Source organism: Ylistrum balloti, unplaced genomic scaffold, assembly GCF_031769215.1.
Source record: "Ylistrum balloti isolate Yb309-2 unplaced genomic scaffold, AGI_CSIRO_Ybal_v1 Utg369738, whole genome shotgun sequence".
Lineage (NCBI taxonomy): Eukaryota > Metazoa > Mollusca > Bivalvia > Pectinida > Pectinidae > Ylistrum > Ylistrum balloti.
The window spans coordinates 13802-39693 of record NW_026781949.1 but is presented as its reverse complement, the minus strand read 5'-3'; the positions used below and the strand labels follow the sequence as shown (position 1 = coordinate 39693).

Below are 25892 nucleotides of genomic sequence, written 5' to 3'. Positions count from 1 at the left end.
TCTCTCTCCTTGATCATGATATTGCGGTCTGTCGCAAATATAGTAACAGTGACCTTGACCATACAACTCTTAAATTCGAACTCGTCTGGGAAAGTGTTGTTCTTTTAAAAGGTTGGTTTGAGCATATTCGATCAAAGAAAGAATCTACTATAGCCGTGACGGCGTAACGTACATCAGTGTCGTGACATCCCAATGTCTTCTCTTCGAGATATAGAGGAGTGAAGCCTTATACTTTTCGATGTTAATAGGACGACTAGCAATACTTTAGAAAACTGCCGGCGTACGAGGCATTTGACATTTGATTAAGAATAAATCCACAAGTGTGATAAAAATAGCCTTTATAAGAGGTATACATGTGCATTTTAAAGTTCTTACGGATACCGTGGATTACTCAATGAACATTGAACACCTGAGCACATGATATTTCAATACTCTTTGAACTGCTGCCGACTTCAATAACAAAAAAATTCAAATCCGGTGAGACATCAAAACATCCATATTTGTGCAAAACTAAGGATTGGCACCATTCAGCACACCTGATGCCAAATTTTCTCAGCGGCTAAAATGTATTCAGTTTTGCATACCTATTTGTAAGCTAATTTAGCGAAAAAAGACACGAATATGTAAAAAAAAAGATATATATAGTAGCATTTAGATTTATTGGTACCTTTTGAAATAAATCCGGATTCCTTGTAGTTTTAACCACCAAAGCAGTTAATTTACCGACATACCAAGAGGCCTGCATATTTTGCCACTGTATGTCAAGCAACTTCGATCGACCACGCACCAACAACAACAAACACAGAAACGACACCATGTTTTTTATTTATTGATATCAACAATAATCCAGTGATTTGTAAATGAAAAGATTTCGCTTTACTTGCCGACAACTGGTGTGGTTGCGTTGCTTCTAGAAAACAATATTAGGAAGACAGTAAGGCCGACGTGGACTTGAATCACGTTTACAATGGGGTCATGCACTGTATATGTTAAGAAGGCAATTTACGTCACTTTATGAAATATGTATTATGAAAGCTCTCTCTCTCTCTCTGTCTCTCTGTCTGTCTCTCCCTCTCTCTCTCTCTCTCTCTGATAGTTTCTTTTTTGTCATTGGCAGTTCCACCAACATAAATGATGTATTTTGCCATGAATCTACGTTTAAACTTTCCAGATATCGTCGTTTTGCGATTTTTATAATATCACCGAAAGAAAGTTAAAATAGAGTTCCTCGGTAACGCAAACGTTTACAGCAGTTTTAGTCGATGTTTACATAATTTGTGTACATATTGCTTCAAATTGTCTCAAAATGTAACAAAACCATAGTGTACATAACATGCTTTTTTTTTTTTTTTGACAAACTGAGGTTCCCTTGTAATCATGTGACCAACTTTTCATAACGATAATTTACATGGATTTGAACGAAGGGATATTATTTCATTAAGATTGACAACAGAATTTTATATCGAAACATTCTACCAAGAGCCGAAACGGTAGACATTACGCCATTTATACTCACAATTTTTCACAAATGAAATAGTGGCTGTTGCTGCACCGTTCATCCTGCCAGACAAGCTCGTCCTCCGTAGCAGTCCAGTTTAGCATTAGACAATTGTCAGTCCAGTTTCCGTTAGGGTTTCCAATATCCCACTTTGTGAAGGGTCCCACGTATTGTCCGGTCTCTACCCAACGGTACTGCCCTTCAAAGATGAAGTCGGTCGCACCGACGTAAAATGGGTAGATTCTGATCGCTAAAATGAAGATGAAGATAACTGACTAGTTACTGTTACAAATATCAGGAGATAGAGTGTTGATTCAGAATAATTACTGTGACAAACATCAAGGGATATATTGTTGATTCAGAATAATTACTGTGACAAACATCAAGGGAGACAATGTTGATTCAGAATAATTACTGTGACAAACATCAAGGGAGATATTGTTGATTCAGAATCATTACTGTGACAAACATCAAGGGAGATAATATTGATTCAGAATCTTTACTGTGACAAACATCAAGGGAGATATTGTTGATTCAGAATAATTACTGTGACAAACATCAAGGGAGACAAAGTTGATTCAGAATAATTACTGTGACAAACATCAAGGGAGACAATGTTGATTCAGAATCTTTACTGTGACCAACATCAAGGGAGATAATGTTGATTCAGAATAATTACTGTGACAAACATCAAGGGAGATAATATTGATTCAGAATCTTTACTGTGACCAACATCAAGGGAGATAATGTTGATTCAGAATAATTACTGTGACAAACATCAAGGGAGATAATGTTGATTCAGAATCATTACTGTGACAAACATCAAGGGAGATAATGTTGATTCAGAATAATTACTGTGACCAACATCAAGGGAGACAAAGTTGATTCAGAATAATTACTGTGACCAACATCAAGGGAGACAATGTTGATTCAGAATCTTTACTGTGACCAACATCAAGGGAGACAATGTTGATTCAGAATCATTACTGTGACAAACATCAAGGGAGATAATGTTGATTCAGAATCATTACTGTGACAAACATCAAGGGAGACAATGTTGATTCAGAATCTTTACTGTGACTAACATCAAGGGAGATAATGTTGATTCAGAATCATTACTGTGACAAACATCAAGGGAGATAATATTGATTCAGAATCTTTACTGTGACCAACATCAAGGGAGATAATGTTGATTCAGAATCATTACTGTGACAAACATCAAGGGAGATAATGTTGATTCAGAATAATTACTGTGACAAACATCAAGGGAGACAAAGTTGATTCAGAATAATTACTGTGACCAACATCAAGGGAGACAATGTTGATTCAGAATCTTTACTGTGACCAACATCAAGGGAGATAATGTTGATTCAGAATAATTACTGTGACAAACATCAAGGGAGATAATATTGATTCAGAATCTTTACTGTGACCAACATCAAGGGAGATAATGTTGATTCAGAATCATTACTGTGACAAACATCAAGGGAGATAATGTTGATTCAGAATAATTACTGTGACAAACATCAAGGGAGATAATGTTGATTCAGAATAATTACTGTGACAAACATCAAGGGAGACAATGTTGATTCAGAATCTTTACTGTGACAAACATCAAGGGAGATAATGTTGATTCAGAATCATTACTGTGACAAACATCAAGGGAGATACTGTTGATTCAGAATAATTACTGTGACAAACATCAAGGGAGACAAAGTTGATTCAGAATAATTACTGTGACAAACATCAAGGGAGATATTGTTGATTCAGAATAATTACTTTGACAAACATCAAGGGAGATACTGTTGATTCAGAATAATTACTGTGACCAACATCAAGGGAGACAAAGTTGATTCAGAATCTTTACTGTGACCAACATCAAGGGAGATAATGTTGATTCAGAATAATTACTGTGACAAACATCAAGGGAGATAATGTTGATTCAGAATAATTACTGTGACAAACATCAAGGGAGATAATGTTGATTCAGAATCATTACTGTGACAAACATCAAGAGATATTCTGGCTACGTCTTACTTTTTAGGACGTTCGCAATTGTAAAAAGGAAGTCGTGCTTTTCCTGTGAATCGTCAGAAGCGAGCCATCCGTGTAACTTTTTACACTCTATCTGTAATTAAGACTAGAATTAATTTAGAAATTTAAAATAAAATACAAATATATAACAATGTAACAATTGCAATCAAAGGATATACTGCGAAATGTGTCTTATTCTCATTGTTCTTTTGAAGGAATTCTCGTGTAAATCTTTCTTTTGTTCATATTTTGCGTTTGTTTTATTGAACTTGAGTTTGAATATGATTATACTGATAAGTTGGTTTTGTTAAGTTATAAATATCGAGTACATTTTTATGAAGCACAGCTGAAAATCATTTATGCCCGCGATACTTGATCAATATATCACTAAGTTTATTGTAATTACTGTACAATAGTTATCTTCAAGAGGCTGCTCTGTAGCGGATATATTGATTCTAGGATATACATCAGATATTTATTAGAATGTATTTTGTAAAAGTGAGAGTGATTCACAAACATATGAATTCGAGGATAAAGAGTGCCTACGAAATAAAACAAAAATATTCTGTAGATATACGTATGTTATAATTATCTAGATCGTCACATTTAGTTCTCCACAGAATGTGCACGTGACTTCATGTACAATTAATGTAATATCCAGAATTTAACACGTTTATTGAAATTACGATATTAAATGAACCCGTTAGTATACTACTGAGAGCTGAAGTGGAAACATCTATAAACAACAAACCTCCGCTTGATTCCAGTTGGTTCTCGCACCGTTGAAATGGAGGCAGTTCTCCTTGAACTGCACCCACCCATGTTCACACTCAGAGTGTATTGAAACGACACCTGGATATCCATAAAATATCAGCGCATTTTTATTAAGACACTGTTTAGCATGGATGAACATCAGTTATACAAAATAATGTTAATAAATTAGATCACGTTACCCGTCCTCAATTAAAGGTATCAGCCCCATACACGTATTTCCCGTAGTTATGTGTCCAGTCAGGATTATGTCTACAGTCACCACATTGTACCCGTCATTATGTCTACAGTCACCACATTGTACCCGTCATTATGTCTACAGTCACCACACATTGTACCCGTAATTATATCTACAGTCACCACACATTGTACCCGTAATTATGTCTACAGTCACCACATTGTACCCGTAATTATGTCTACAGTCACCACACATTGTACCCGTTATTATGTCTACAGTCACCACACATTGTACCCGTTATTATGTCTACAGTCACCACACATTGTACCCGTAATTATGTCTACAGTCACCACACATTGTACACAATTATATCTACAGTCACCACACATTGCACCCGTAATTATGTCTACAGTCACCACACATTGCACCCGTAATTATGTCTACAGTCACCACACATTGTACACATTGTATTAGCGACAGCTTACGTCTGGTGTCTTAAGATGCGCACATTTAATTGTCATTATATATTATTTCCATCACGTTTCTGGTTTACAAATACGTACAAGTATGATAAGCTAAATCTCATTATGTATAACGCAGCAGATTTATCAGTATTTGATTGGTATTTAAAAAAAATACATCAAATTCCGTCCCAAATTATGAATTGAGGGATATATGACTTTTTTTCTAGCAATACATTAAAGTATCGAATTTAGACTCGACCAAAATCAACATTTTCAATCAAAAGATTTATCAGCAATGATAATCTGTGTTGACCTAGACCTAGATATAAAAAGGAACATATTTAGGAAGTATATTGTAGGCTGTGACTATCTCTGACTTCTTCCCCAGACTATTTTTCAGTTTGTCAATAAGACGCTATCATTTTTTTCATAATAAAGATAAGAGTCTATTTACTTACCAAAGATAACAAACAGGAGAACACATTCTTTTATATACATCCTTGTGATTTTGTCTTGTGAGATCCTAATGTTAGACTCCCTCAACTGGACTGTAACACTTAAATTGACTGGCCCTAAAGCCGACCTGAATAGATAAAGTGGTGTCTTCGTTATCGAACCATTTCTGGTGACATGTCCGATATATTGTATAACTTATTAAACATATACCAACATCTGTAGGAAACTAGAATAAATAAACCTCATATATCACTGTCAGACCAAACTAGATCAGCCGTCAAATGCATAACATAGGGCTTCCGCGCTGTATTTCCCATTTCGGAGTGTTTAAATCCGTCCAGATATCACACTGGCTGTTCCCAGACGTTAAAGTGCGAAAACAATGAGGAAACTCGTGCATACATAAAGTACATACACAGACCTGGGCACTGTTATAGCACATACACAGACCTGGACACTGTTATAGAACATACACAGACCTGTACACTGTTATAGAACATACACAGACCTGGGCACTGTTATAGAACATACACAGACCTGGACACTGTTATAGAACATACACAGACCTGGACACTGTTATAGAACATACACAGACCTGGACACTGTTATAGAACATACACAGACCTGGACACTGTTATAGAACATACACAGACCTGGACACTGTTATAGTACATACACAGACCTGGACACTGTTATAGCACATACACAGACCTGGACACTGTTATAGTACATACACAGACCTGGACACTGTTATAGAACATACACAGACCTGGGCACTGTTATAGAACATACACAGACCTGTACACTGTTATAGAACATACACAGACCTGGACACTGTTATAGAACATACACAGACCTGGACACTGTTATAGAACATACACAGACCTGTACACTGTTATAGAACATACACAGACCTGGACACTGTTATAGTACATACACAGACCTGTACACTGTTATAGAACATACACAGACCTGGGCACTGTTATAGAACATACACAGACCTGGACACTGTTATAGTACATACACAGACCTGTACACTGTTATAGAACATACACAGACCTGGGCACTGTTATAGAACATACACAGACCTAGCCACTGTTATAGAACATACACAGACCTGGACACTGTTATAGAACATACACAGACCTGGACACTGTTATAGAACATACACAGACCTGGACACTGTTATAGTACATACACAGACCTGGACACTGTTATAGAACATACACAGACCTGTACACTGTTATAGTACATACACAGACCTGGACACTGTTATAGCACATACACAGACCTGGACACTGTTATAGAACATACACAGACCTGGGCACTGATATAGAACATACACAGACCTAGCCACTGTTATAGTACATACACAGACCAGGACACTGTTATAGCACATACACAGACCTGGACACTGTTATAGAACATACACAGACCTGGGCACTGTTATAGAACATACACAGACCTGGACACTGTTATAGAACATACACAGACCTGGACACTGTTATAGTACATACACAGACCTGGACACCGTTATAGAACATACACAGACCTGTACACTGTTATAGTACATACACAGACCTGGACACTGTTATAGCACATACACAGACCTGGACACTGTTATAGAACATACACAGACCTGTACACTGTTATAGTACATACACAGACCTAGCCACTGTTATAGAACATACACAGACCTGGACACTGTTATAGTACATACACAGACCTGGACACTGTTATAGCACATACACAGACCTGGACACTGTTATAGAACATACACAGACCTGTACACTGTTATAGTACATACACAGACCTAGCCACTGTTATAGAACATACACAGACCTGGACACTGTTATAGAACATACACAGACCTAGCCACTGTTATAGCACATACACAGACCTGGACACTGTTATAGAACATACACAGACCTGGACACTGTTATAGTACATACACAGACCTGGACACTGTTATAGCACATACACAGACCTGGACACTGTTATAGAACATACACAGACCTGGACACTGTTATAGAACATACACAGACCTGGACACTGTTATAGAACATACACAGACTTGTACACTGTTATAGAACATACACAGACCTGGACACTGTTATAGAACATACACAGACCTGTACACTGTTATAGAACATACACAGACCTGGACACTGTTATAGCACATACACAGACCTGGACACTGTTATAGAACATACACAGACCTGGCCACTGTTATAAAACAAACAGGTCTGGACACAGTTATAAAACAAACAGGTATGGACAATGTTATAGAACTAGGTCTGTGTGATGATAACTTGTACAGTCAGAAGGTCTTGACTAGGTCTGTATGATGATAACTTGTACAGTCAGAAGGTCTTGACTAGGTCTGTGTGATGATAACATGTACAGTCAGAGGGTCTTGACTAGGTCTGTGTGATGATAACTTGTACAGTCAGAGGGTCTTGACAAGGTCTGTATGATGATAACTTGTACAGTCAGAAGGTCTTGACTAGGTCTGTGTGATGATAACTTGTACAGTCAGAAGGTCTTGACTAGGTCTGTGTGATGATAACTTGTACAGTCAGAAGGTCTTGACTAGGTCTGTATGATGATAACTTGTACAGTCAGAAGGTCTTGACTAGGTCTGTGTGATGATAACTTGTACAGTCAGAAGGTCTTGACTAGGTCTGTGTGATGATAACTTGTACAGTCAGAAGGTCTTGACAAGGTCTGTGTGATGATAACTTGTAAAGTCAGAAGGTCTTGACTAGGTCTGTATGATGATAACTTGTACAGTCAGAAGGTCTTGACTAGGTCTGTGTGATGATAACTTGTAAAGTTAGAAGGTCTTGACTAGGTCTGTGTGATGATAACTTGTACAGTCAGAAGGTCTTGACTAGGTCTGTGTGATGATAACTTGTACAGTCAGAGGGTCTTGACAAGGTCTGTGTGATGATAACTTGTACAGTCAGAAGGTCTTGACTAGGTCTGTGTGATGATAACTTGTACAGTCAGAGGGTCTTGACAAGGTCTGTGTGATGATAACTTGTACAGTCAGAAGGTCTTGACTAGGTCTGTGTGATGATAACTTGTACAGTCAGAAGGTCTTGACTAGGTCTGTGTGATGATAACTTGTACAGTCAGAAGGTCTTGACTAGGTCTGTGTGATGATAACTTGTAAAGTCAGAAGGTCTTGACTAGGTCTGTGTGATGATAACATGTCAGAGGGTCTTGACTAGGTCTGTGTGATGATAACTTGTACAGTCAGAAGGTCTTGACTAGGTCTGTGTGATGATAACTTGTACAGTCAGAAGGTCTTGACTAGGTCTGTGTGATGATAACTTGTACAGTCAGAAGGTCTTGACTAGGTCTGTGTGATGATAACTTGTACAGTCAGAGGGACTTGACAAGCTCAGTAGGATGATAACTTGGACAGTCAGAAGGTCTTGACTAGGTCTGTGTGATGATAACTTGTACAGTCAGAAGGTCTTGACTAGGTCTGTGTGATGATAACTTGTACAGTCAGAAGGTCTTGACTAGGTCTGTATGATGATAACTTGTACAGTCAGAAGGTCTTGACTAGGTCTGTGTGATGATAACTTGTACAGTCAGAAGGTCTTGACTAGGTCTGTGTGATGATAACTTGTACAGTCAGAAGGTCTTGACTAGGTCTGTGTGATGATAACTTGTAAAGTTAGAAGGTCTTGACTAGGTCTGTGTGATGATAACTTGTACAGTCAGAAGGTCTTGACTAGGTCTGTGTGATGATAACTTGTACAGTCAGAAGGTCTTGACTAGGTCTGTGTGATGATAACTTGTACAGTCAGAAGGTCTTGACTAGGTCTGTGTGATGATAACTTGTACAGTCAGAGGGTCTTGTCTGTATGATGATAACTTACAGTCAGAGGGTCTTGACTAGGTCTGTATGATGAGTCAGAGGGTCTTGACAAGGTCTGTGATGATGATAACTTGTACAGTCAGAAGGTCTTGACTAGGTCTGTGTGATGATAACTAGGTCTGTGTGATGATAACTTGTAAAGTCAGAAGGTCTTGACTAGGTCTGTGTGATGATAACTTGTACAGTCAGATGGTCTTGACTAGGTCTGTGTGATGATAACTTGTACAGTCAGAAGGTCTTGACAAGGTCTGTGATGATAACTTGACTACTGTGTGATGATAACTTGTCAGAAAGGTCTTGACTAGGTCTGTGTGATGATAACTTGTACTGTGTGATGATAACTTGTACAGTCAGAAGGTCTTGACTAGGTCTGTGTGATGATAACTTGTACAGTCAGAAGGTCTTGACTAGGTCTGTGTGATGATAACTTGTACAGTCAGAAGGTCTTGACTAGGTCTGTGTGATGATAACTTGTACAGTCAGAGGGTCTTGACAAGGTCTGTGTGATGATAACTTGTACAGTCAGAAGGTCTTGACAAGGTCTGTATGATGATAACTTGTACAGTCAGAAGGTCTTGACTAGGTCTGTGTGATGATAACTTGTACAGTCAGAAGGTCTTGACTAGGTCTGTGTGATGATAACTTGTACAGTCAGAAGGTCTTGACTAGGTCTGTGTGATGATAACTTGTACAGTCAGAAGGTCTTGACTAGGTCTGTGTGATGATAACTTGTACAGTCAGAAGGTCTTGACTAGGTCTGTGTGATGATAACTTGTACAGTCAGAAGGTCTTGACAAGGTCTGTGTGATGATAACTTGTACAGTCAGAAGGTCTTGACTAGGTCTGTATGATGATAACTTGTACAGTCAGAAGGTCTTGACTAGGTCTGTGTGATGATAACTTGTACAGTCAGAAGGTCTTGACTAGGTCTGTGTGATGATAACTTGTACAGTCAGAAGGTCTTGACTAGGTCTGTGTGATGATAACTTGTACAGTCACTTGACAAGGTCTGTGTGATGATAACACAGTCAGAAGGTCTTGACTAGGTCTGTGTGATGATAACTTGTACACAGAAGGTCTTGATTAGAAGGTCTTGACTAGGTCTGTGTGATGATAACTTGTACAGTCAGAAGGTCTTGACTAGGTCTGTGTGATGATAACTTGTACAGTCAGAGGGTCTTGACAAGGTCTGTGTGATGATAACTTGTACAGTCAGAAGGTCTTGACTAGGTCTGTGTGATGATAACTTGTACAGTCAGAAGGTCTTGACTAGGTCTGTGTGATGATAACTTGTACAGTCAGAAGGTCTTGACTAGGTCTGTGTGATGATAACTTGTACAGTCAGAAGGTCTTGACTAGGTCTGTGTGATGATAACTTGTACAGTCAGAAGGTCTTGACTAGGTCTGTGTGATGATAACTTGTACAGTCAGAGGGTCTTGACAAGGTCTGTGTGATGATAACTTGTACAGTCAGAAGGTCTTGACTAGGTCTGTGTGATGATAACTTGTACAGTCAGAAGGTCTTGACTAGGTCTGTGTGATGATAACTTGTACAGTCAGAGGGTCTTGACAAGGTCTGTATGATGATAACTTGTACAGTCAGAAGGTCTTGACTAGGTCTGTGTGATGATAACTTGTACAGTCAGAAGGTCTCTGTATGATGATAACTTGTACAGTCAGAAGGTCTTGACTAGGTCTGTGTGATGATAACTTGTAAAGTCAGAAGGTCTTGACTAGGTCTGTGTGATGATAACATGTACAGTCAGAGGGTCTTGACTAGGTCTGTGTGATGATAACTTGTACAGTCAGAAGGTCTTGACTAGGTCTGTGTGATGATAACATGTACAGTCAGAGGGTCTTGACTAGGTCTGTGTGATGATAACTTGTACAGTCAGAGGGTCTTGACAAGGTCTGTGTGATTATATATTAAGTGTTGTATGGATACAAAGACAACTTAGTCAAGGCAGAGACGCAATGAGGTCCTTTGTGTAGGACTGATGAAGTGTTCGCCTTATGATTCCACAATAATTATTTAAGCTTTATCTATTTTACAGCAATCACGGACCACGGGTCTTACTGTAGAAGGAAACCGGAGTACCCGGAGAAAGTGGTATGGCAAGTGACTCCTGACCTTTTCTTATCCGCTCAGGAAATCGAACCCAAACGACTAGTTAAAAGGTGAGTACGTTACCACTGAGCCATCCGATTTAAGGATGGGCGGTGTATGTAGATTTTTACTGCCAAAGTTTTGTTTCGACAAGGTTTAAACACGTACAGTATGTGTGATCCTGATCCATTGGAAACATGCGTTACTTCCAAGCTCCAATTAGCTATGATATACATGCTTATATGTTTCCATGTGTAGTAGTGCAAATAGTCAGGGGACAATGTTGTACATCACAAAAACTTGAAAATAAGTCTACCTCAAAAATAAGCTTACCTCAAAAATAAGTCTACCTCAAAAATAAGCTTACCTCAAAAATAAGTCTACCTTACAAATAAGCTTATCTCAAAAATAAGTCTACCTAAAAAAATAAGTCTACCTAAAAAATAAGTCTACCTCAAAAATAAGTCTACCTCAAAAATAAGCTTACATCAAAAATAAGTCTACCTCAAAAATAAGCTTACCTAAAAAATAACATTACCTCAAAAATAAGCTTACCTAAAAAATAAGTCTACCTCAAAAAATAAGTCTACCTCAAAAATAAGCTTACCTCAAAAATAAGTCTACCTCAAAAATAAGCTTACCTAAAAAATAAGTCTACCTCAAAAGTAAGTCTACCTCAAAAAATAAGTCTACCTCAAAAATAAGCTTACCTCAAAAATAAGTCTACCTCAAAAATAAGCTTACATCAAAAATAAGTCTACCTCAAAAATATGTCTACCTCAAAAATAAGCTTACCTCAAAAATAACATTACCTAAAAAATAAGTCTACCTCAAAAATAAGTTTACCTCAAAAAATAAGTCTACCTCAAAAATAAGCTTACCTCAAAAATAAGTCTACCTCAAAAATAAGCTTACCTAAAAAATAAGTCTACCTCAAAAATAAGTCTACCTCAAAAAATAAGTCTACCTCAAAAATAAGCTTACCTCAAAAATAAGTCTACCTCAAAAATAAGCTTACCTCAAAAATAAGTCTACCTCAAAAATATGTCTACCTCAAAAATAAGCTTACCTCAAAAATACGCCTACAACTTGAAAATATTCACATAAATAAACTGTTATTTCTGACGTATAATGAAAATAAGCCTGAACTTATTTTCCAGATTTTCAAAAATTGTAACAGGGGCCCAGTATCGTCGTCTTTTTACGTCGGAATGAAAATGAAAATAAGAAACAACAAACAACATTTTTGATACTGATTGCATTTATAGTTTATTGATTACATCTTGAATGGACATTGCTCGTTTCCCAGTTACCGACGACCAACAACACTCGGCCCACCAGTGCCTGACCTGTAAAATAAGATATATGGAGTATGGTTTCCTGTAAAATACTATCTTCATTCTACAGGTATGACTCTCGGAATGTATTGCATGCCTACTACACGATCATCCTCATCAAACAAAATAGCCATGGTCATTGGTGATTTCACAATTGAAATCTTGTATTATAAGAGTCATCTGCACTTCATTAACACATATAGAGACAATGTGTATGAAATATTTGACGGGTCGGATTGAAACGACAAGAGGCGAATTAAATAAAATCTTTCATCATCATGTCAATATCGACAATTACAAAAAAACATTTTTATTTGGCAAAACAATGTCAAAGGGATTGGTCAGTAAGTTTTCCTACTTATGAAAGCCTATCACTGCATGACATAACAATAAAATAGAAAATCTAAAAAAAAAAAAAAAAATAGAAGCACCGGGGTCGAATATCATTTCAAGTTAACGTTTACTTTTTGCTGGCATATGTTTAAAAAATGCATATATTTTGAAAATGTTACTTTTCTATACGAAAATATACCACAAATATATGTATGAAGGTAACAAGAATGATTCAATAAATCTATTTATAGAGCGATAACTCTGACGTCAGCACAGGGAAATCTTTTGAAAACATTCTTGACGGAATAGAAAATTATCTTTAGGATTATAATTGATATTTCCCATGGGAAAGGAATTATTTCTCGCCCCTGTCAAATTAGAAAAGAACATGAAGCTTTACCTACAATTTACAAAATTAAGGAACTAATTGACTATTAAAACGTCCGAGATTCAAATGTATAACAGACGGCAGAATTACTATATTGTTTAAGTATTCGGCACACAGCTAATCTTAAATGTTACTATACACACTGTTTATTTTGGCTAGTTGTTGATAGCGAGGGAAACAAAACTAAATCAGATTACCAACATGGATCTTCGAGCCAGACAGGCCGCCATCACCGCGTTACTTATTTCATGGATGAAGAGGACATGTGTTTTTTTAAAACTGTATGTTAAATAATTTCTTTTTATGTGAGAACGTCAAAGGAAACATCAACATGTCAACATCATCTAATACTAGGCCAAAATAATAACAAAGATTAATACGGAGACTCCTAAAAAGTACAAGGAGAATAAGACTGGGTGTTCCTGCAGTGTAAGCGTCTTATGCCTCACTGAGGCCACCCGCCATGTAAATCCTGAGATATAAAATAGATCTATATTTTTATTTTCAGAGACAAATTGTCTATGTACGCACGGTTTTTCGCATATATAGTATTCCGCTCCATGGACATTAGAATGATTTGCAACTGGGTGGGTCGAGTGAGATCCACAATTTTCGTCAGACCACACGAGGTTTCGATCATTTTCCCACTTCAGTGAGAGGCAGTTTTTAGAGTTATTTCCGTCTGGTTCTCCCGTTCCCCATCTTGTGAAAGGTCCAACCTGAACACCGGTTTCTAACCATCGCCATTGATTCTCAAAAGTGATATCACTCCCGCCGATGAAATAATGATTGAAGTGGAAGCCTGGTAAAATGTAAGACAAATTCTACATTTACAGCACGCTTTTTACAAAATTCATTGGCAAGTCTGTATCTTTTTTACCAAAACATCTCTTTTTGAAAATAAAACATTTTTATTTCAATAATCCAACAGCCAATGTTGACTAAGTTTAATATTCATAAAGTTACTACGCTTTCAATTCTATCCATTAACATTAGCTAAGCCGATTTGTTTTATAGTCTTCATCATCTTGCTTCTCTCACAGTCTCAAAAGGGTCTGGATCTGGCATGCAGATAAGTCGTTAGAATTGTACCTTTGTCATCTGATTATTGTAAGCGGCATCTTAAGTGTTTTTTCTCTTTTTTTTTCTTTGTCATTTTTTGCTGTGTCCAAGCCTTGTGAATGCCTATTCGTGGTCCCTTATTGTCGCAACGTATGAAAAAATACGATGTCTAAGGACTTCATCGACTTTTATTAGTATTACTGGTATTATGAATCATGCTACCGTGTACAGATAATGACATTTCAGTGTGATGGCACTATAACAGAAACGACCGCCAGTGGTCGCATTGCTCAGGGACACCGTCTTTAGATCACATGACTGTTATTAGGACGGAAAAAGGTAAAGATAAAAAACAATTACATCACTCACATTTTTACAAATATTTTAAATTACTTGATGGTACAGTCGTTGTTGGAATTGGTTTCCGAGATTTACCATTGTTATCATATCCCATCTGACTTCTAATCAATTATGTGAAAGATCAAGAATAAACAGAGCTTGCAAAGCGAATTATTTTTCAAACGTTACATACCCTACCAGATTTAGCGAGTGATTTTGTATTTTTTGGAAAAAAAACTAAACGAAGTGAAAGAAACACTACAGATCTATATAAAAACAACGAGTGTTTATGACCAGCTTCTACCAATATATAAAGGCTATTCCGAAGTTGAAATGACGTGTGCTGTTACCGTTTGGGCGTAATAATATGACCTCTTTTAATATGCCGCTGATTAGTGTGCAAAATTTTAAATTTCCGAAATACATAAGGGTATTAAAATTCATTAAAAATTATAACAAGGTTTTTTTTCCCCTTCCAAAGTAAAAAGTATGCTTTCTAGTTTCCACGGTCGGGTGAAGTGCTCTTTCGATCTTATTTCTTTCAATCTTAACTTGCTGACGTGTAATACGTGGTGGTATAACATGTATGTTTGAATTATTGATAGATGCTTCAGGAGTTGAATAACACCTAACTATTGCGGTAAGAAAACATCTATTTAACATTCTCTTGAAAGTTCTAGTTTTCATTAAAAGGATCTGTTTCTGGCTAAATGCATTCCTCCTTTTTTCATACCAAGGACAAACAAAACAGTTGTATGATATATAGATCTTTCGGAATTAGCGTGTCTTAAACCAAATTCTCCTTTAAAAATCTAATTTGCACGTGATTTGCTCATCACTTTTAGAGGCTAAATATTATAATGGGATAAAATCGAAACAGTAATTAGCTAATTAAATGCACGTTTCAAAAATAATTTGTCAAAAAATTGAACAAAGGGATACGTCGCCGATTGTTTTATCGTCTAAGTGTTAAGTATCTGTTATAATGATAAGGTCATCTTACTTTTGAAGGCATAGAGAATACGTGAAATAAAATTGTGTTTCTCTTCATTGTCGTCAGACATCAGCCATGATTTACGTCTTCGACAGTCGAGCTGTATGAAAGAAAATAGTATTTAACGGGAAGATATGAGATATTCAACAGAAGATAAATATTTGCTTCAGAAAAAAACTTCTTATACATCTAAAATAACATGGTACATTATACCCTAAGCAATACATTCAAAAGAATGTTTTTACATGTAAATAAAAACTTGGTATTTAAAAGATAACACAATGTATACGTTATATATACAGATTTATATGAAAAGGACATTTCGTTTACTTCGAATTTAATGAAGTGAACAACTATTGTATATGAAGAACCGTATAGTAAAGACAGTTTTGTGTAGGAGTAGAAAATGGCGCCCTGTAGACCACTAATAATGTATATAATTACTTTTTACACCAGACAGCATTTACATGGCATCCGGCCTTGTTTGTCTGTATCACATGATATTGATATTTGTACATTAATTATATATCACATTTAGTGATACTTTATAAACTAAAAATTATAGTATCATACTAAAATGAAGGGGATATAAATATTGTTATACCAAATTACGTTGATATGATTAGAAAGCATAAAGCTCATCATTCATCACTGACAATGCTGAAACCATTGAATTTGTAACATCACCATCACTCATGGTATTATCAGATTTCAGAAATTATGGATTCATGTACATGTAAAATGGATAAAATGTATATTTAAAACGAATACCGAAAACTCCCTGTTCTAAAACTTTTACCTATATCGGGTTCTTCAGGATACTTCCGGTCTACTTACCTCAGCATCAAACCAGACCTTAGGAGTGTTACTGAACCATATACAATCTTCTTTAAATAAGGTCCATCCTGGTTCACAGGTGGGGTATACCAAACCAAAGCCTATGTGAAATAGTATCAGGCAAAGTAACGTTTATCTCCAATGAACCACACTAATAGAGAACTCATTCCAGTACAGTCTACTGATTAGGAGAAAATCACAAAAATACAGATATACATGATTACATAATATCAGAAAAGTACATGCCAGGTTTTCAAGGCACGAAATCAGAATAAGGCTTTCTCTAAATAACCCTCCTATCCCAATGTATTTGTCAGTTATTACACTACTGTTACTTGACTTAAACTGACCTATAAATGAACACAGTTCTTTAACAACGAGAAATTCGATTTGTGTGATCGATATGAATAAATCGCCGCCATGTTCTTTAGAAATGGTTTAATGTCCTTATTTGGAAACTTAATTGGTATTTTAAGTTTGAGTATGTCTGGAAAATGTTGTGAACAATAAATCATTTATTGACAGGAATGATAACGAACATTAGAAATAATAAAAAAAAGATTATTTCGTCATAGATACTTAATTTTACATGAAAGTTCAGATCATAAGGAAATTATTGAAACAACAATAAATATCTTACCACATATAAATAGTAATAAAACTGCCTTCATCTTGTTGTGAACTGGTTCTAGATACGTGAGCGCTATCGCATGTGTCTGACACTTTAAAGGTCAAGGTCGCTCGCGAGAGCTGTGTGGTCTGAAAGTGCACCTTAAATCTGATGATGTCACGCTTTTGCACTCTTTCTATCTTTATATAACTAGAATATTTACACCTTGGTTCCATCAAGTACATTAGGATCGGGAACGTTTGGTTATGCCTTATCTTGACTTCTAACAAGACTGTCCCTAACCTTATTACGTTTGGTGTATGGTGACCGAGTTTTAAGCACGGTTTTATAACGTCTGCCTATTCCAATTTTTACATTTTACATGCTAGTACACATACATGATAATCTATACAAATTGGGTACACATATTACCCTTGTGGCCAAAATTGACTTTTTTGTTCTTCAAATTAGGAAAACCATCGTGTGTGTAGTCTTCGTTCCTTCCTTATATGTAAAAACTTGCATAAACGTATTGTTAAGAGTGAAAACGCCCTTCATTTCCACGGCTGACAATAAACTTCACGACGATTAATAGTAGAGAAAAAATGGAGATGCATACAACCGTTTGCTAGAGAGTTGACCTTTAATGTATGGACTTATTTTCAAACCAAATTCTGAAGAATAATTCCATTCAAAAGGCCAGTTAACTAGTTAACTAGATCTCAATTTTGGCAGTTCAGTAGAAAGTGCTATTTTGGCCCCAAATCTCACGAATAGCACGAAACAAAATAAAACTTTTATGGATAAGGTATAACGCAACAATTAGACAAAACAATTATTTTACCATATTTTTAGTTTTACCAAAACGTGAATCATGTCTGTTCTGAATAATACCAGATAAATGATTTCTGACATTGAATTGCCATTATTTTCACACGTGGCTTTGTTCCTGTCGTTTTTCTTATATAATAATGTTTTTGAATTATAATTAATGACAGATATTGTCCTATGATGTTGAAAAAGGTTACCTGAATGCATCAAGTTTATACAAAATACAAAACTGTAAATAGCACTTATAACTACAAATTTAGAATTAGATAAAATGGAACTAAGATATTAAGTATACTGCATTATACAGCCAAGCCGCAAGCACAGCAACAAAAGGTGTCAAATTTGTACTATAAATGTGATACAGGAATACCTATCTAGCTGTAAGATCATGAAACCGACCATGTAGAGAATAGCAGGAACTAATAACATGTTCTTTTCTTCGCTTTCTCTGGATATTCACATTTTAATTCCGTCTGGGCACATGAAGCATTTTTAGACGTTTTAATTTGTCTGTGATAGTTTTCTACTAAAAAAAAATTTCAGATAGAAAGGCTGTGTCGTGAAACAGTTTTTCTTGTAGTTTTCGATTTAATAAAATTACATTTTTATAGAACCAGTCCAGAGGTCTTTATAACTTGACATTCGTTTCAAACCCTGCAGTTTATGTTTATCATTAACCACAAGGTGACACAGCGCAGGTCTGTTCTCTAAAGGTCATATACATTGCAAGGTGCAAAGTTCTAAATATTGTCTCTATCTTTAATATAACGGATCCTTCCCAATGGCACTTCCCAAATGGTAACTTTTATAGAAAGGTTAAGTATTAACAACTTTACAGATGCATTAGGCAGTAGATACAATGCATATACGCCAAATAAGGAAAGAAATATCACGTAATTATGTCTCACCGTGTGGAGAATATTTAAGTCCCGGAAACATGATAAAATGGTGTGTTAAGAATAAAACAACACTTTCAAATTATCATTTGTGATTGTCGGTGTCAACATAACAATGAATTTAAGTGTAGTTTTATCGTTATCAAGTCAAGTTCAAATACTTCACAACATCTCGTTCCAATGTAGACATCTTTAAAATGGGAATTTAAGATTTTCACCTAAAATCTTTAAAGTGATCGAGCACTTTCGTATGGTCTGTTTATTTTGCTATCACAAGTCACTCTCATCAAATGTTTTATGCGTTACATGATTTTGGTTATTAACACTTAACACAAATGCAAAAACGTTAAGTACATGTGTATATATTCTGACCTGTTCCAATACACGAATGAATTAAAGTGCAATTGACGACAAATCCTCTGAAACTGGGGGAAAGCAGACCAAAAACTTAAACGATAAGTTAACAGCCCAATAGGGAGCAAAAAGTATCTTCTACCCTCGTATTGATTACATGGTTTAAACCCAACTCAGACCTGATATCACATCCAAGGTTAATTTTCTTGAAATTAGAAATAAAACCATTTTGCATCTGTTCATGTATATATTAATGGATATAAAAGCGGTCTGAGATATGAGATAGAAATAAATAAATAAAATAAAAAAACCTACAACGAAAACCAAACATATTTACACGGAGGCTCCTGAAAAAAGTACATGGAATATAAGACCAGGTGTTCTGGAAGAGTAAGCCTATTCTGCTTCATCGACGACACCCGCCATGTAAACCTTGGTCAATCCAAATAACCAACTAACTAAAGGAACACTAAACATGTCCAGATTAATTTCGAACACAGAAATAGAATATTTCACAATGAGATCGCTATGATGACCGTGAAACGTGTCAATATGTTTCCTCAATCTGCATCCTTTGAAACTCTGTGTTACAACTTTATATGTCAGTTGAAGACTTCTTGCACGATAATCGTGATTATAAGAACAGGTCCTTGAAAATCAAATCAACTGCAACACCGTAGGTTGGAGATGTAGGCATGTTGCTACCAAGAAATGGAAAATTTACAGTAAAGGAATTGAAATCATCACGTTTATCACATAGCTTGTTTGAAAACTCTCAATGTTGGTTTTGTCGTGCGAAAACAAAAACAAGTCTTTAGTCTGATGAAAGTTTCGTGTCAATACTATTCTCGATTTATGTGAAGGTGAATTAAACGTTTAGAGGTATATAAAGTTATAGATACTAAAACCTTAGTAGTAACAGTTTTTCTGTATTGTATGTGGTGATAAGTCTACTTCCCATAGCAGTGCTATCGCCGAGAGTGACACACTTTCTCAATTACGTCACGTTTTCTCATGTCTGTATAGTATCGGGCTATCTGCGTACCGGTTATTCGCATTTACTGTCCCAAAATGGCCGCGTCGTGGATCATCTACTCTTACATTGCATGTTCAGGTACATATAACTGAATATTTTAAGAATTACGTATTTCTGCCACTAAAGAAATCTTTGTTTAGTCTATTATTGCCAATGGTCTGTTTGAATAATGTTTCTTAGTGGTTTTAATACATATAGTGATTGCAAAGGAGTACTTTGCTACTTGACAATATTCTATTAATTAATCACGTGTAAAATCACACCGGTAAATGCATTTTGTTGTTGTGATGCCACATCAGATTTAATAAGTACAGATCATCATTGTCCTGAACACACCAATACTAGAGACTGAATGAAATCTAATTCTTTTTAACTCAAATAGTCTTATACCTTCTCGATCTATGATCAAATGACAGTTTAATCCTGACTTATTTTCTTTCAGCTTTCATTCTTGTGTTCAGCACGTGCCCGTCAGGCTGGATTGAGAACGATCAGGAATGTTTTTGGTTCGGATCACAAAAGAAGAACTGGAATGATGCGGAGGTAAGGTATTGGTTTATCATTAGTTCATATCATAACAAACATTACTTAATTTGTACACCAGTCTGTCAGAAAATACCAACATGTCAACACAATCAGACTCCACAGTCGCGAACTTAAGTCGATTTCTATTATGCATTATCGCATAGGCATTTCATGATTAGGTTATTAGTTTTAGTTTCCTCTGTTTTTTGACAGGCTGATTGCAGAAAACACAATAGTTACCTGACTTCAGATGACAACCAAGATAAGCATGATTTCCTGTTTACATATCTAAATATCTTTCATTGTGAGTGTCATTCGGTTCCCTATATTAAGATAAGTCAGTTTAGAAATGAGTATGAGTAATAAACAAAGCGTGTATTTCAATTTTCCAACCATGCATATCTACATGGTGTATCTTTGTTAGATTCATGTTCATCAGAAGACGATATTCTTTATAGAAAGTTATATCGATTTTCTTATTCAATTGTCTGTGTTATACTATAGAAAATCAAACATCGATATCTGACCTAGTGACTTTCACCGCCATGCTGTTTGTCGGGTTTATCACTCCGTTAGTGGGCCAATTAGGGTTCATTGTGTTACACAAGAACACCTTTACGACATTTCACTAAATACGTAATCATGCTTTATATTACACGAACATATCATTAAGAAGATGTTGGTTTGTTTTTTCGACAGCATGGAGGTTGGGTCATTTCTGGTTAGGCGGAAATGACTTGGCAATAGAAAACCATTGGCGTTGGTTCGAGTCAGGTTCGCCTTTAGGTTCTGCGACTTTCTGGGATCAAGGTCAACCAGACGGAAACAACTCTGCTAACTGTATGTCTTTTTATATGAACGCTGACAATGAACTTGTTTGGAGGGACGACAGATGCACCAGCCACTACAACTACGTTTGCGAGCAACCGTAAGTTTATCTTTACTGTGGATGTACATTAGTCAGATGAAAAATATATCATTGGCGTGACTTTAACTTAATACTAACAAATATGTTTTATCTTGTTCATTTCAGGGCAACAGGTTCCACCCCTCTTCCAGTAGTAGGGTAATCCGGAGCGGTCGGTCTCAATTGTTTACATGTTACCGGGATCGCATTAAATCGTTTTTGACGTTTACTTCACATTATTTGTTTTCTTATTGCGTTTTCTTTTTTTTGTTTTATTCTAAAAGAAATGAAGATACACAGACTGAATGACGATCATTATATCAACTAATTCAGAAAACCAGATATGATGGTATATCCGGATTCGGGTATAAAGTAAATCAATAGTGTAATTGTATATCTGAAAATCAAATCCGTAGTTGATTGTATGCAAGGTGTGTGCATGTGTTGAGTAAGTGTTTACAGGAGACTGAGGTCTGTTCGTTTAACCTTTTACAAATGTTACTGCTGAACTGAAGCCGTCATTATAGTTCAGTCACACTGAAGTATTCAGCTGAGAACTCCTAGCAGGACTCCCCATCCTGTAATACTCATAGTTATACTAGAACGGGTGAATTGTTAAGCAGGCACAATGAGCGTCCAGTAGTGAGTAGTAAGTACAGGTTCCATAGACAGGACCTAAGACATCCCTTCACAGGAGACAGATAGCTGTTAAACTAGAAAATATTAGAAGAAAAAATAATCGTTTCTTTGGATCTTTATAGTAACAGGTAAAATTCGTAGGCCCTGAAAACGACTTAAAGGAAACTAGAAATCCCTGATGGATCTAGGCCCGCACCATTTAATGATCGGTAATATGCAAACGTGGCATTTGCTCTCTTTTTCCTGTTGTCACCGTTGTTCTTTATTTCTTGATATAAGGATCGAGCAAACATCGAACCAGAGATGTTCTCAGGTCAGCAATTTTGTTTTCGCTAGAGCGTTAAAAACTGCCACAAGCTGTCACCAAGTTAAACCCATAGTTCAAGATGGAGATTGATTTCCCATGCAACGAAACATCGATAACAAGTGTCTAGATCTATGATGACCGCCTGTCGTTTTTTCTTATTTCGGTGATCGGACTCAGAAAACCAGAGAAACGGGAAACTTACACATGAAGTATGTATAATATCCCTTAAGTAGACACTGTGATAAGCTTGAACTACCAAAATCCAAAATGGCCGCTTTTGACCAGTCTCAAAATTAAATAAATAAACTAGGGACCATAGGGAACATACACACCAAGTTTCAAAATTATAGAATCTTGCGTGGTCAGTCCAAATATTTTTCTCGCATATTTAGAATAACAGCAGCAAACTTTAAGTTGTTGTGAAACCTGTTCGTCGGGCTTCATCATTGTCCCACGAAATGTGCGTCAAAATTGATGACGTTGTTGATTAACAAAATAACTACTCTACATAACATGATGTTTCTACTCTATTGTGAGTAACGTTATTGTGCGTGTCAGCTGTCTTTACCCCGTGTGAGATAGTTATCTCATGTAACCACGTGATCAATGATACAGTAATTAAGAAATATCTGCAGAAATAATGTTAACAATCTTCTACTGCCAAAACATGAGATGGACAACAGATTTTACAATCAAAATTAGTACAACCAGAGAACTTGAATAAGGGAACTCACACATGACATTTTAGAAACCCTTCTCAACTGCTCCTTTAGTAACAGCAATGGCAACTGTCCCAATTAAAGATTTCCACCTGTAACTATATCGTATACCAATAGGACCCAAAATTAAATGGACACAACCAGAGACAAAAATCTGCATATGGAATTTGAAAACATTTTCTCAAGAATAGCGATCAATTCGATGTCATTCTTGGAAACTGGTAATATGAATGATTTCTTTTAGGCATACATATGGGAAGAATTTACAATCGTATACGTTTAGTGCAACACTAATTTGCAAAACCAGGCAGCAATGAAGGTAATTGTGGGGAAAACGTCCAGAATGACGCGAAATATATGTTTTAGTGACTAGTTTGCCCTGAGAGAAAGGCTTCCGATTATATCCTTTGGTTTTTATGCCCCCGCAGATAGCGTTGCCCATGTCCGTCCGTCCCGTCCCGTCCCGTCGCGTCCCAAATCAGTATATACCACCTAACAACTTCGGACCTTTCACTATTATTTCACATGGGGAGGGGGGGTTGCTTTTATGTTATTTACCGTCCTTTAAATATTCACGGTTATATACAGATGCTTACTGCAGGATACGTTAATCAACCACAGATTAGTTTGACAGAGAAAACAAATCGAGGTTGGCATGTTTCTAACCTGTGTTATTTTCTCAACACACAGATTGGTCCGATAGAGAATACAAATCGAGCTTGGCATGTCTCTAACCTGTGTTATTTTCTCAACACACAGATTGGTCCGATAGAGAATACAAATCGAGCTTGGCATGTCTCTAACCTGTGTTATTTTCTCAACACACAGATTGGTCCGATAGAGAATACAAATCGAGCTTGGCATGTCTCTACCCTGTGTTATTTTCTCAACACACAGATTGGTCCGATAGAGAATACAAATCGAGCTTGGCATGTCTCTAACCTGTGTTATTTTCTCAACACACAGATTGGTCCGATAGAGAATACAAATCGAGCTTGGCATGTCTCTAACCTGTGTTATTTTCTCAACACACAGATTGGTCCGATAGAGAATACAAATCGAGCTTGGCATGTCTCTAACCTATGATATTTTCCAAACCAAAGTTTATGGTTAATGCAGTTATTAATAGATCTATCAGATATTAAACAAATCCTCTACAGTGCATTGTTACCATTTTGATTTTTGCTTTCTCTTTTCGTTCTCGTCCCACGTCTTTTCGCTTGGTGTACAGGGGATTAGCCAGAACAAATAGTTGATTGTTTACTCTGATAAATTGTTGGATAAAGTTGACCGCGTAGTCATCGAAACGTCACACTCTAATCTTCCTCTGGATGTATTATAAGTTTTTATTCTGTTGATATTACCAACCTGAAGAAATGCTCTGAAATATCCACGAGAATGTGTAGATTAAACAGTACGACACGTCATGCCTCTTAACCATGTTTGTTATTTACTGAAGCAAGCAATGATTCTTTGGGAAGATTTGTTTCTTTATATATCGTTAAATCAAAAAAAAAAAAAAAAGAAATAGCAATTTTAATAGGTATATGATAGATAATAGAAGTGCTATTTCTTTATAGAGAGGTTCAAAACAACGTCGATTAATGCGATGGATAGGATTTTGTAAAATCTGCCTTAGATCGTTGATCTTTTTCTTTAGCAATCTAAGGACATAAAATTATTAATAGACATGTCTCTTGGCCACTTTTTCGGGAGTTGCATATATTTCATCCACGTTTAAGACCTCTGTATACTGAAAAACTGTAATGTTAATACACACAAAATGTAATATCATTAAATCTAAATATCTAATATATCAGTTCAACGAAAATAGTTTATAAGATACTTGATAATTTAATTAATAAATTCATGATTAATTTAATTCTGATAAGATAATTTAAACAGGTTCGTTTAAATACCCGTGTCTGTTATTTGCATGGTATGCTTCGGGCTCTTGTTAGGAACAAGGTCAAGCCCTGATAAACTCTTCACATAAAATCTGATGACGTCAGAGTAGCCCACCAATCTGAGCCAAGATCCTATATCAAACGATTTATTCTTGAATTTACTGTAAATATTTAGTTTCTTCACAAAGCGATCTTCATAACTGATAAGGATGAACCACTAACCTACAAAGGAAACTGTTGATGAGAACTACCATTTGTCAGCTATCTATTCACATTGATTGAGATCGTGACAAGAAAGGCGATAAGGCACATCATTATCATCTGGTGTAATATTAGGTCGCTTTTTTGGACAGGGCAACCAGAGCACATGCTTAAGTATACACATATAGGACCGGATGTAGTTGTGATGACGACATGGGATGGGAAGCAGTTGTTGAAGGTGTTCCCTGGGATCTACAGACGTAAAAC

The 25892-nt window shown here is 36.3% G+C and overlaps 3 protein-coding genes across 3 annotated transcripts; 1 reads left to right on the top strand and 2 right to left on the bottom strand.

The window, feature by feature from the left end:
* Positions 1-847: 847 nt before the first annotated feature.
* Positions 848-5443, bottom strand: LOC132543054 (hepatic lectin-like). The gene is made up of 5 exons (XM_060206510.1): positions 5404-5443; positions 4284-4384; positions 3536-3626; positions 1517-1748; positions 848-910 (listed from the first exon to the last, which is right to left on the bottom strand). Exons 1-5 carry the CDS (start codon positions 5441-5443, stop codon positions 877-879), a joined length of 498 nt encoding a protein of 165 aa, XP_060062493.1. The 3' UTR covers positions 848-876.
* Positions 5444-12699: 7256 nt separating this feature from the next.
* On the bottom strand, positions 12700-17364 carry LOC132543046 (perlucin-like protein). Its single transcript, XM_060206501.1, has 5 exons — positions 17334-17364; positions 16694-16794; positions 15866-15956; positions 13993-14263; positions 12700-12752 (listed from the first exon to the last, which is right to left on the bottom strand). Exons 1-5 carry the CDS (start codon positions 17362-17364, stop codon positions 12713-12715), a joined length of 534 nt encoding a protein of 177 aa, XP_060062484.1. The 3' UTR covers positions 12700-12712.
* A 3091-nt stretch (positions 17365-20455) lies between these two features.
* On the top strand, positions 20456-22015 carry LOC132543053 (perlucin-like). Its single transcript, XM_060206509.1, has 5 exons — positions 20456-20498; positions 20863-20963; positions 21159-21249; positions 21645-21873; positions 21979-22015. The coding sequence occupies exons 1-5, from the start codon at positions 20456-20458 to the stop codon at positions 22013-22015; spliced, it is 501 nt and encodes a 166-aa protein (XP_060062492.1).
* The last annotated feature ends 3877 nt before the right edge of the window (positions 22016-25892 follow it).